Below are 11,464 nucleotides of genomic sequence, written 5' to 3'. Positions count from 1 at the left end.
CGCCGTTGCTTGCAAGTGGTTTTTCGCAAATACTGCATCGACGCGTGTCACCGATGCGTATGAGTAATTCAGTGTCTGCATTAGTCCATGTCCATGTCCATGTGTGTAATTGTGGAAGAGTGCGGGCAGTGAAAGAGACAGCTTGCGACTCTCTGATGTGGGGGAATGAATGTCTCTTATATTTATACTGCTGCCTCTCTATTTTCCTTGACCAATGTCTGGCTCTTTGTCTGTTGCCTATTCGGTGGCTTTCAGTTTCCATTGCGCTCACGTTTTAAGCGATCCGATCGGAAATGCCTACGGAACGACGCGTCGCGGTCAAGGCAAGAAACACCAACATTCAGTAACATTCAACACGAGCAGCAGAAACACCAACAATATTAGCAACAAGTGCCACAATTCCCAAAGTTTTTTGATCCTCCACTAGCCTATGTATATTTTCGCTCAAGTTATTGTCCACTGCACAGCGGAGGCCACCTTTTGCTTGAGCCCTGTTGATGGGCTAAGATTGCCAAGTCGAATCGGTAATAGTGATTGTTTGGAAGCAGCCTCAGTTCGATCCACTAAAACATGGATTGCATCGGTTGCGCGTCAGATCACCCACAAATCGGTTGTGTTCTAATAGGTGATTCCCAAATCAACTACATAAGAGGCATTTTAATTAGATAGGCATTGCTTTCGGCTTAAACCCATCACATAAGCCCTCACTCCCGATTTGTCAGCCAGGTTATTGGGGGACAAGAATTCAATTTGACATCCGTTTGGGCCAAGAAGCTTGCGTGCATACATTACTGTCCCACACAAACACTCTCTGGCTCCCACTCCCACTCTCCCTTTCCGTCCTTCAGTCTTCACTCGGCACTCGCCACACTGGTCAGCAAGATAGGAAGAAAACAGAGAAGAGAAAAACCGCACCACGCACAACAATAAGGGGAATATATGCAACTATCCGGGGAATTGCGATTATGATTCCAGCGATTCGTGAGTCAGCCTCGGAGTGGATTATGTGGGAAAACTGACCTGCTGCTGGAGAAGATCGATTGCCGAAAAGTTTTACATTCTGCGTTATGTCGATGTTTTCCTCTGTGTGTGCTTGCATGGGAAGTGTGTATGTGTGTGAAAGCAATAGCTTGTGCGCCTCGCCATTGGCTGGCGATTACAAGCGCAAGCGCGAAAGCTTTGCCGTCATCTGGGGAAGACGTTACTGCTGGACGCTGTGCGCCGAGTGATCGGTGAGTGTGTGTGCGGGCGGCTCGGCCACGCGTTCGGCCACGCGCTCGGCTGACTTCGTGCGACGATAATACTAATTTGCCTGGTATATAAAAATGCCAATGTGCCTTAAATTCTTCATTAACTCAAAGATTTCGTCGAGCCAAGTACATAAGATCGAAGCCCGACCCTCAGATCAGCATCAACTCTTAGTCGAAGTGCAAGCTAACGATACCTTACTCAATCCAAACTCAGTGCTATTCAACTCAGTCCGAGACCCAGTGCATCGGCACAGCCAATACCACTGTCTGCCACTTGTTTATTGTGTGTTGCTTCCCTCCGTGTGTGCGCTAAAATGTCCAGATCTAGCTACAGTCCCAGCTACAGTCCCAGCAACAGTCCCAGTGCAAGTGAAAGCCAGGTCGAGGATAGACTGTTGTCACAGGACAGAGAGCCCCAGCAGTCGTCAAATAAGCCCCTCCACAATGCGGGGTCAAGTTCAGTGCGATTTGGCAGAGTGTGTAAGTGTTCCCTCATCACTTCTGAATCACGATCGTCATAAAACCCGCCAGACTGTACACATCCGCAGCACAGTCTGTATCTGCGGGTGTATATCCGTGTATATCCGTAGTATACCTGTGCTTTTATCTTTAACTGCATGTATGTGTGTAAAAAAATTTGTTTCATAATATTACATGGAAATTAAATGGGAAAATCGTCATGTCTTAAAAGGCGATCCTACAAAAGGCGACTCCTAACAAAACTCTAATTAGAACATTTCATAACAATTTTAGATTAAAATTTATTTATATTCCTTGCTTAACTGATTTTGTTTCCATTTCGATTGCAGCTCTTGTCAAGTGCTGGCTCCTGGGTGTCCTTCTACTGCTCACAGTTGCCGCGAGCTGGCCCACGGGGACATCGGCAGCGCCGCGCCGTCTTAGCGGTCGCCACCTTATACTGCCCCACCGCCACCACGTGCACCAGCGCTCGGCGGACCGACAATCATTGGAGCATAGGAAGAACATCACCATAGTGACGCCAGAGCCAACATCGACTTTGCTCTGCCAGTATCACAAGAGCGCCATGTCAACGATGATAAGTCTGGACAATGCCAAGAAGGTGGCCGAGAGGACTATGGATGCCATCATCTGTTTGGTCGGTCAGTGGGTAAGTGGAGGACTATGCGGTGCTGCGAGCGAAAGCTAACATACCTGCTCTTTATAGTTGGACTACTATTGGAATGAGGATGGCGTCACGTTGAACGGTGCGATAGACCGCTACTCCTTACACAGCCTTAACCTAACGCATCCGTTGCACGAGGAGACCAAAAAGGTCAAGTTCGACAATGACACTAAGAGGTTTATCTACGAGAATCAGGCTGAGGTGGGGGAGGCCAGCGAGGAGCTGCCCAAGATTGCCGATGCCCTGATGATTGTGCGCCACCTGATGTTGAACGTCACCAAGGGGCACAGCAGCTATAACTGCACCTTCGTGCATATCATAGAAAAGCTAAGCCACAACCTTTATATGGCAGAAACAGCCATGAATAACCAGCTTTGCAGTATGTCCAGCTATACCTACACAGGCTCATACCCAGACCATAAATTCGGGGTCACCTTGGAGGCTATCAAGCTGCTGACCGTCATCCAGCAGAAATACAAGGTGCTGCTGGAAAAGCAGCGGGACGAAGAGGACCTCCATTAAAATCCGGGAGGCCAATTCGCAGGCCTGCCGTCGGATCGACCTACTTCAAGTTCCAAGAAGCAAGAATACCAAAAAGCAACCGCCACCATCAACCGTCTCCATCGACAACCGCACCAACAAACGCCCCCTACCAGTATGCCATATAAGTCTATTTAAAGCTGCTAAAAAGGAGCTACTTAAATCCAATGTTCTCCTACGTAGTTATTTATTTTATTTAAATTATGTCTTATTTCAATCCTAGCATGTCCATTCGTATTTATATCGCTCTATTTATATACATATTATACACGCCACCCACTCACACATGCACACACAAATAATCTTAGCCTCGCAGGCTCGATCAACTATGCATACTTAGTTATATTACTCCTTTTTTTTATAAATAGTATATAAATAAATGATGCTATTTAATCGTACATCTGTTGAGCTCCCATTTTACAGGATGTGGCTCTGACTGGACCTCGATGGTCTAGTCCGACTAGTCGAAACTCCTTACGCCCAAAAGCTCAAAGGGAAGGTCCCCGCATTTTCCCACGCCCACATACTACGTAAACCTTAGGCATGGAATCTCCCGGTAAGAACGGGAAAACTACGGAACCCTGACCCACCCCAGGCCGGTGCAAGCGGGGCACTCACTCGAGCACGTTCCGCTCGCCCTAGGTGAGTCATTGCCGGTGATGCCAAGTGTCGAGTACTTGTCGCGTGATCTGCGGGGGAGAGTGAGCATATTTGTGTGTATACGTGTTCTGGGGTATTATATTCCCTTTCTTGGGGCTGTCTCGCATTTACCGTTGCACACACTTTGGAGGCTTCGGCTGAAGGGGTTAGTAATCGGATCGTCTCAAATTAGATAGATGGGTGGGGGATCGGGGAACGTACCGGATCAGTTAGGAGCGATCAATGCGCGTGGCAATGGCGTCAGTCCGCTGAAGCGGTCTTAACTGTAAAATCCCACCATTGAGTCAGCATTCAGCAGAGGCATCAGCAACAGCGGCAGCACCACAAGCAGCGACAGTGGCAGCCGCCAACAAATTTATGAATGAAACCAGTCGAAACGTTGAGAGTCGCCGCACAAGTGCTGCGACACTATACTACCCCGTACTTAGATTGTATGTATGCAATGGATTATGCAACTTATCGATATACATATGTATATCTTCACACCTTCATTCTATTTCTACTTAATGCCAAATAAATTCAAACTATTTCCATTCGGTTATATGTATGTATTTCGTTCACTTCGCCAGAAGGCGCAATTCGAAGTGCCACGAGATCTTTCTCCTTATAAACTCAATTGTACATACGGAGCCTAATATACCCCTTTACTCTTTGGGTACCGGGTATAAAAAGACTTTGCTCCGCGAGCCGAACCTGTTCTCTCACTGGCCTCGTGCCCTCAAACACTTCACTCAATCCACCAGCCGCTCTCTTACACTCTTTCACTCAACCGATGTACGCTCTCGCCGAGCGTGCGAGAGGCTCACGGATTGGTCGAACCTGTTCGTGTCGGTCAATTGGCCCAGAGCCAATCGTTACACCACACACATATACACAATCCCCAACCCACGTCCGCTCACACACGCACTCGGATGTACGGTGGCCCGAATATATGCTCTGGGAGAGCTCGGTGCACCGCCCCTTTGGGCTCCCCGCCAGCAGACTACAGACTCGGATTATGGGCTTCACAACTGACAGTGCTCTTCTTTTGAGTGTTTTCCTGGGAAGTGGAGCTAGGCCCCAGATCAGTTAAAGAGCGCTCCTTAAAAAGGCCCTTCCATCAGTTTCCATCTGGAGCATTGATAGACTTAATTGGAGGCTGTATGTAGGTGGGATGTTAAGTAGTCTCTCTGGACGATGTGATAACTTAATGCTCGCCTGGGGTCTCTTACAAGAAATTTCTATACATATAGATACCTACGATGAATGAAGACACCTCTGGTACACACTGCCCGCGCGGGGATAAGGTAACTTGGTAGAAATTAGAACGTACTTTTACGCTGGGGACCTCCTACTCTGTTCCCAGTCTGTCTGACCCTGTAGAGATCAGAGTACATATGTATCTTGGCCACGTCCCGGTTGATTCCCGAGCGCGTGCCCAGTCAGGGCGCCTATGTACATACATAAGTATTGATCAATTGTTGTATAGTGAACGGCATAAATAAAACTGTATTTCTGCTCCCTGCCGGTTTAACAAATGTACCCTCCTTGCCGAAAAAATGGTACTGTTCCTCAATATATACATACATATGTATACATATATATGTATATACTTAAATCTATGAAGATACATTCTTAGAGGGCATGTGACTTTTATAGCACGAAAAATTGTAGAATGATTAAAGATTTCAAGTTTCATTCTTGAAAACCTATTTTGGGCAGTTTATAGGTTCTTAGTTTTGAACTAAAAATTGCTGTGATGTTCAGAAATATGGATCTATTTTTAAAACGATCATACTTGTGTATAAGTTTGAATGATTTCAGGATTCCTTTCCCAAAGATCATTTTCCTCCCTACACTGTTGTCCTAATAAAGCCCATAACGAATGGAAATTGCATGGGTATTTTGGTAGTACGGTCGGCAGCAATGAAAGGATAAAGGAGTACGGAAAACAAACAAGCAAATAAACGACCGAACAAATCGACTAACTAACCGTTCGCCTAAGAAAAGATATGAAACACAGGGACTTACAGGGGGAATCATGATAAAGCGAACAATTTTACGCATAATCAAAAAACATCACAACAACTTACCCTGAAAAAACTAACACCTCGCACTCCTACTCGTCCACTGAGTCAACGCTGCCGTGTTGCACACACCCACAAAAACAATGCAATTGGAAGGCAGGGTAGGGGGCAGAGGTAAAGGGACAGGAGCTAAGCAGCATGTAATGATTCCAACTGAGAGTCGGCCGTAGCGATGCTCGTTGCCCGAGGTCGAGCCTAAGACCGAGATCGAGACTGAGGTGTTCGTTGTGGCAATTAAAGCGTACCCTTAGCATTCGATACGCCGCTAAAAAATTACACCATGACAAGACACAATGCATTCAGAGAGAGAAAGAGAGAGATAGAGAGATCGCAGACCTTACCGAACAACTCAATTTTGTAGCAAAATATTTTTGTTGTCCAGAACGAATCGCAAGTAAAACAGAAAGGACATCCTGCGGTGCTCTCCGTGTTCTCTGCGTCTTCTCTGTGTGTGTGAGTGTGTTCCGACAGGAGCAGCAGGAGCTCATCAATGCAATAATCATGTCCATCGATAGAGACACGATACCCTCTGACCAAACTCATACCCACAGCCCTACCTACACCCCATTCCCAACAACATTCCCGGATGAAGTTATTTCTTTGGGTGCGAATTTTTTCTGTTTGTGCTGCCGCCCCGACCGAAGCAGTTCCCAAAGGACATAGGCACACAAAAGGTGGCTGCCACCTTGATATATGCGTTTCCCTCGCTGTGAGTCCTGTGGGTCCTGTCCGGGCTCTGCGCCGGTGGCGCGCGGCGAAATCAAGGCGAGTGGCCCCGCTGCGAGATACGGCTGCTTCCTTCTGCCAGCGTTTCCACTTACGGTTAGACGCAAAGCCAATCCATTCCTCCGTCTGATATCTGCTACGAGTATCTTCGAGGTCTCTTCGCCTCAACTTCAGCCTCAGATTTAGCCAACAGCTGTTCGAGCCTAGGAGAATGTTGCCATAATTCCGTGCTGCCATCCAACAAAGCGGGAAAACTCAATTTAATTAGCCCGTCAATTGTTTAAGCCAGGGGCGGGGTAGGGGGAGGCGGAGTGATGCGAGTCCGGAGTCTGACAACCCATAAATGACCCTCATACCTAGTCACCAGCTGTTCAACAATTCTGGCTCTGATAGAGCGGTGGCATTCTCTGTAAAGTTTCTGGCCAAGGCAGCCAGGAGAACAGTCTTAAAGGTATTTCTCGATTCGGTCAAGACAAAAGTCGAGGAGTATCAGTGTTACCAAATAAAGAGTACAACTGAAGTGTTCTCGAAACTTCTTAATTTATTGAACACTTCTATAAAAGACTGAAATTCCTTGATAGTTTTGATTAGTTTAGTTTAGATATTAGAGAGATTTTTATAAGAAATTATCTATAAAAGACGAATAATCTTTTCTCTAGAAGTATAGAATTTTGATTGGTTGGTATAAAAGCGATATCGCATGGAAATTACTTCTCTGATTTGTATGCTACTACATATGTATATGTACACATATGGGGGCTCTTTTTTTTTTAGCACGAATAGGAAGTATATCTGTTGAAGCGCGGTTTTTATAGATTTGAAGACAAATTATGTGCCGTAAAGTTGTAGAATATTTTGGGTCATATTCTCCACTGCTTCCTTTTCAAATTCGGTCATTTTCAGGACTCTTAACGGGCAGCGGTGTGAAAGAGATATATGTATAAACAGATCCTTTGGGGAAGGCACAGAATATGCAGCAGGTAGGCCTTTCCCTCTCCCGCTCTCTTTGAGTGAGTGGCCGTGGCCCGGATTGGGCGAGTAGGAAAACTGAGTAGTAATGGCGACAATATGGCCAGCAAAAGAGAATGCAGACAGGCGGCGGGAAAGGGACAGAGCGAGCGAACTAGTGATCAGGTAGACACAAATGCATACACAGCAACGGACAATCGTGCAGGTGGGGACCACAGGCAGGCCGAGCCAGAGGATCTTTCGATCTCAGATCTTAGCCAGGCAGAGCGACAGAGACACAACAACAGCATACCGTTCGTTTTTCTTTTTGTCCATTTTTCACATAAACACCAACTGCGACGCCGACAGAGCTATCGACGTCGACTGAGCGCTCAGTTCGCTTCAGTTTCAAATTCAGTTTCAGTTTCGGTCTTTTGGAGTTGGTCGAAGCTGTCTTCGAAGCGGCCCCAGCCGCAGCAGCAGCCTCTGCCTCTCAACAAAGAAAGCTGGTCGAATTCAGCTCAACTTTGGGTTCAGTTCGGTTTCATACTCGGACGTGATCAGAAGTGTCCGCGAAGTGATCAGATGCTCATCAGCTGCAGCTGTCAAGAAACAGTCCCAGAACAAGACACCGACTCCATCCTCCACAGCAGTGGTGTGTGAGATTAATTTTTTTAAGTGTTGTGTTGCAAGTGCCAGTGCTCCCCACGTTGAAAACGATTACCAGCGGATTTTGATTTTAGAACGGAGCACATTTACCAGGGATCCACGGGAATCCTTACTGAAAAAAACTTTTCAACTATAATGCGGTGTGTGTATTTTTTTCTGATTTCATCAATAATTCAAACTATGTTTATCAATTAATTGGCAACAAGAATATATTAGTTTAGACAGATTTCTTCAAAACTATAGAAGAGTTTAAATTTACATTTTATTAAACTGCAACACAATGCGAATTAATAATAATCCGATTTTACTGGGTATTTTTTTGCGATGTTTTTCTTATTATAATTCAGCAAATACTAAAGGACCAATCAGTTGAATAAAAAGGCAATTTGAGAAATATTGAACATTATTTCGGACAGACTGGAAAATATATTGGGAAAAAACTGTTTTGAAATGTGTTCAATAAAAATAAATGGTGGGATTTTGTTTCCTTGCTTCCCGCCAGCGAGCTTCCTTATCGTTTGGTCATCGCTCTGTTTTTCGCTACAGGTCCCCATTCTCCGATCTCCCGATCAGGCTCCTCTCGATTTAGTTGTCTAAATTAACCAGTTTGCCCCTATTCTCGACCAGATTTCGCCCTGGAAAAGCTAACAAATCCATAAAAGGCGCCAAAAATTTAAAATAATAAAGAAAATGTCAAAAAAGCCGAACAAAATTCTTAACGTTCTCGAAAGGTTGCATTTGCACTTCCCCTGAAGGAAGCCCATTCTGGAAGGATTTTTGTAGTCGGAATAGGACTCGAATCGGAGTCGAACGCAGATCGCCGATGGCTGATCGTCAGCTGGGCGCTCAGGCCCTGGCTGAAGTTTATTGCATTCCCGAAACTCATTTTGCGTATTTTTTCTTTTCCTCCCGCTCTCACCTAATCCCTCCATCGTGCTGCCTGCCAACGATCGATACGGACACGAACACGGACCTAATCACAATAACGGATTCGGATCCATCCACAGTTGGTTGGCAGTGCGCTGCAACCACAGCTAAGGACATCACGACGGCCCGGAACGGGAACTGGAAAAGCAACGGACCCAGGACGAGGATCGGAGTCCATCGAAGTCCAAGAGCCGTGCGGCAGGACAATGCGGATATGTGCTCCCAACTGCCGCACTTTATCTCCCTGCTCCTCCTTCTTGCGCTCAACGTGCTCCTCGCGGCACCCGCCCACACCATGGCGATGCAGACGGACAGCGGCGGCCTCACGGTGATCGATGCCACCCGTCTCCGCACCACCACCACCAGCAGCATGGCCCCTCCCAGCCTCAGTCTCAGTCCCAACCTCAGTTCCACCTCCGTGGGTTCTGGCTCATCCGGCTTTTCCTCGCCGCAGCGCAAGCGGCACAGAAAGAGGAATAGTAATTGGATTGATTATCGAAACTTCAACGAGAGCACCACGGCTCTGGAGTGGGTCAACCCCTGCGGAGGATCCTACCATCCCTCGGCTGGGGATCGCTTTAGCCGCCTACGACCCAGGCAGGTGAGTTAGTAGTCAAGATTATCCCCTTGCATTCCCAGCTAATACATTATTCTCCTTTTCTCTCCTCTCTTTTTTGCGTAGAGCTTCAATCAGCTGAAGCGCCACGCCTTCCGGGAGTACCGTGGACTCAACAGCAGCCAGGACTCGGTGATCGATATCCGGAACATGACCATGTGGTCGCTGCACACACAAAACTACAAGTTCCTGCCCAAGCTCAAGTCCAACTCCACGGTAAGTCAGTTTTGTGGTGTCCATTCTGCAGAATCTAGTGTTCAATCTGTCCCCTAGCTCCTTCTCTAGCTGTGACCATCTGTGACTGACGCTCTACTTTTGCTTTCTCTTTCTTTCATGCAGATTGCCCTGAAGCGATGGTACCGTAACATGCAAACGTACGTGGCCAGCTTCGCCTATCTGCGGCGACTCCAGATCCGCTGGGACCAGCGCTTTATAACCCGCGAATCCACCACTGCACGGGAGCTAAGGGAGCTGCTCCTCAGCTCCCGGCGCATTCTCTGCGAGCTAGAGACGGCCGTGAATCAGACTAGCCCCCGTCGGAAGCATCGGCGCAGTAGCCCCAATGGATCCATATCCATTGGCGTGCAGCTGCCGCAAATCTCACGGACTGAGATGAACAAGCGCCTTAAACTGCGCAGCAAGGGCGCTGGGGGTCCTGGGCCCATTTCAGGAGCCATCACCGGTTCCATGAAAACAGCCAACGAGGCGGACTCTATTGACATGCGGTTCGTGAAGCACCACTACTACGAGTTCCTGCGCACCATGTGGCAGCTGCTCAGGCGCGACGGCAAGCGAGAGAAGAAACGTCCCCACCGGCCCCACCAGAAGCAGCAGCCCCGTAAACAGCAGAGGGAGCTCCAGAGCCAAGCCAGTAGACAGCAGCCTGCAAGTCGCAGTTTCAGCCAATCATGGACTGGAACCAGTTCCACCCCCAATTCAAACTTCAATAGCAGGGACTTCAACGAAGTCTCCAAGCCTACGATGGAGTCCGAGTCCACTAGCAGCACCAGCACCGGCAGCGCCAGCATTGGAGGCAGACGCGGTAAACGGCAGTCGGCGACAGCAGGCAGACAGCAGACGCAGCGACGCGTGCAGCGCACGTGAAGCATACCCATACCCCGATACCAATCCTCCAATTAAACACCATTTCAAACTTCGACCACAACCGAAATCTATAGATGGTATAGTATAGTAAAGTATTTGAATGTCATCCTATGGCACTCTACCTCTTTTCTTCATCGCGAACTGCCCGAACTGTATTGAGCATCCGACCATACCATTCCGAAAATATTGTATACATCATCGTTGAATATTTAGTGAAGCAATAACGGAAACCAGAATTGCAGCTTAATTTGAGGACTTTTCGAAGTTCGTAGCAGTTCGTAGGAGAAGTACCATAGGAAACATACCGCAGTTGCCGTTCTAGTCACAAAGGAGCAACCGCTAGATCCCTAACCCCCAGAGAGCCTCTCCTCATTGAGATCTTTTTCGGCATCCTAACTGGAAAGTATTATTTGACTCTATTTATAATTGCATTATTTGTGGCATCGTTCTAAGCTCTAAATTATGTAACCCCGTAGATTATAAGGCGATATAATATACATATATATATGTATGCATATATAGTGAAAGGTTTAGGCATAAAGTTTTAGAAGAGAGGCATAGATATATGGAACCATTTTTTTTTGGTAGCTAAGTTTGTGTGACATCTGTGATATAGTCGTGAGTGTTGATAGTACGCATTTTGCTTAACTAGTTCTTATTTGCCTTCATCCCCCCATTATCTTAACTCTTTCCTTATTGTATATATAAATAGATCTTATATACGTATGTTTCGTAAGTAAGTACATACTGAAATCGATTTTCATATTTATAGAACAGCTCCACCTCCCTGCTATGACTAAGCTTGCAGCGTAAT

At 46.9% G+C, this 11,464-nt stretch overlaps 2 protein-coding genes across 2 annotated transcripts; both read left to right on the top strand.

Annotated features, from left to right (window-relative positions):
- The first annotated feature begins 1,415 nt into the window (after positions 1-1,415).
- LOC6601758 lies at positions 1,416-3,268 on the top strand. Its single transcript, XM_002026797.2, has 3 exons — positions 1,416-1,730; positions 2,060-2,379; positions 2,437-3,268. Exons 1-3 carry the CDS (start codon positions 1,565-1,567, stop codon positions 2,914-2,916), a joined length of 966 nt encoding a protein of 321 aa, XP_002026833.2. The 5' UTR covers positions 1,416-1,564; the 3' UTR covers positions 2,917-3,268.
- A 5,445-nt stretch (positions 3,269-8,713) lies between these two features.
- On the top strand, positions 8,714-10,782 carry LOC6601759. The gene is made up of 3 exons (XM_002026798.2): positions 8,714-9,531; positions 9,613-9,762; positions 9,886-10,782. Exons 1-3 carry the CDS (start codon positions 8,827-8,829, stop codon positions 10,648-10,650), a joined length of 1,620 nt encoding a protein of 539 aa, XP_002026834.1. The 5' UTR covers positions 8,714-8,826; the 3' UTR covers positions 10,651-10,782.
- The last annotated feature ends 682 nt before the right edge of the window (positions 10,783-11,464 follow it).

The sequence above is a fragment of the Drosophila persimilis genome, unplaced genomic scaffold (genome assembly GCF_003286085.1).
Source record: "Drosophila persimilis strain 14011-0111.01,24,50 unplaced genomic scaffold, DperRS2 tig00000653-arrow-arrow-pilon, whole genome shotgun sequence".
In the NCBI taxonomy this organism is placed as follows: domain Eukaryota; kingdom Metazoa; phylum Arthropoda; class Insecta; order Diptera; family Drosophilidae; genus Drosophila; species Drosophila persimilis.
The sequence above is the reverse complement of the archived record's forward strand: the minus strand, read 5'-3'. Positions and strand labels throughout refer to the sequence as shown.

Coding starts and splice junctions, on each gene's coding strand:
- LOC6601758 (XM_002026797.2), top strand. CDS start 1,565: ATGTCCAGATCTAGCTACAGTCCCAGCTACAGTCCCAGCAACAGTCCC. Junction 1,731..2,059: donor AGTGCGATTTGGCAGAGTGT/GTAAGTGTTCCC, acceptor TTTCGATTGCAG/CTCTTGTCAAGTGCTGGCTC. Junction 2,380..2,436: donor TCTGTTTGGTCGGTCAGTGG/GTAAGTGGAGGA, acceptor TGCTCTTTATAG/TTGGACTACTATTGGAATGA.
- LOC6601759 (XM_002026798.2), top strand. CDS start 8,827: ATGGCTGATCGTCAGCTGGGCGCTCAGGCCCTGGCTGAAGTTTATTGC. Junction 9,532..9,612: donor GCCGCCTACGACCCAGGCAG/GTGAGTTAGTAG, acceptor TTTTTTGCGTAG/AGCTTCAATCAGCTGAAGCG. Junction 9,763..9,885: donor AGCTCAAGTCCAACTCCACG/GTAAGTCAGTTT, acceptor TCTTTCATGCAG/ATTGCCCTGAAGCGATGGTA.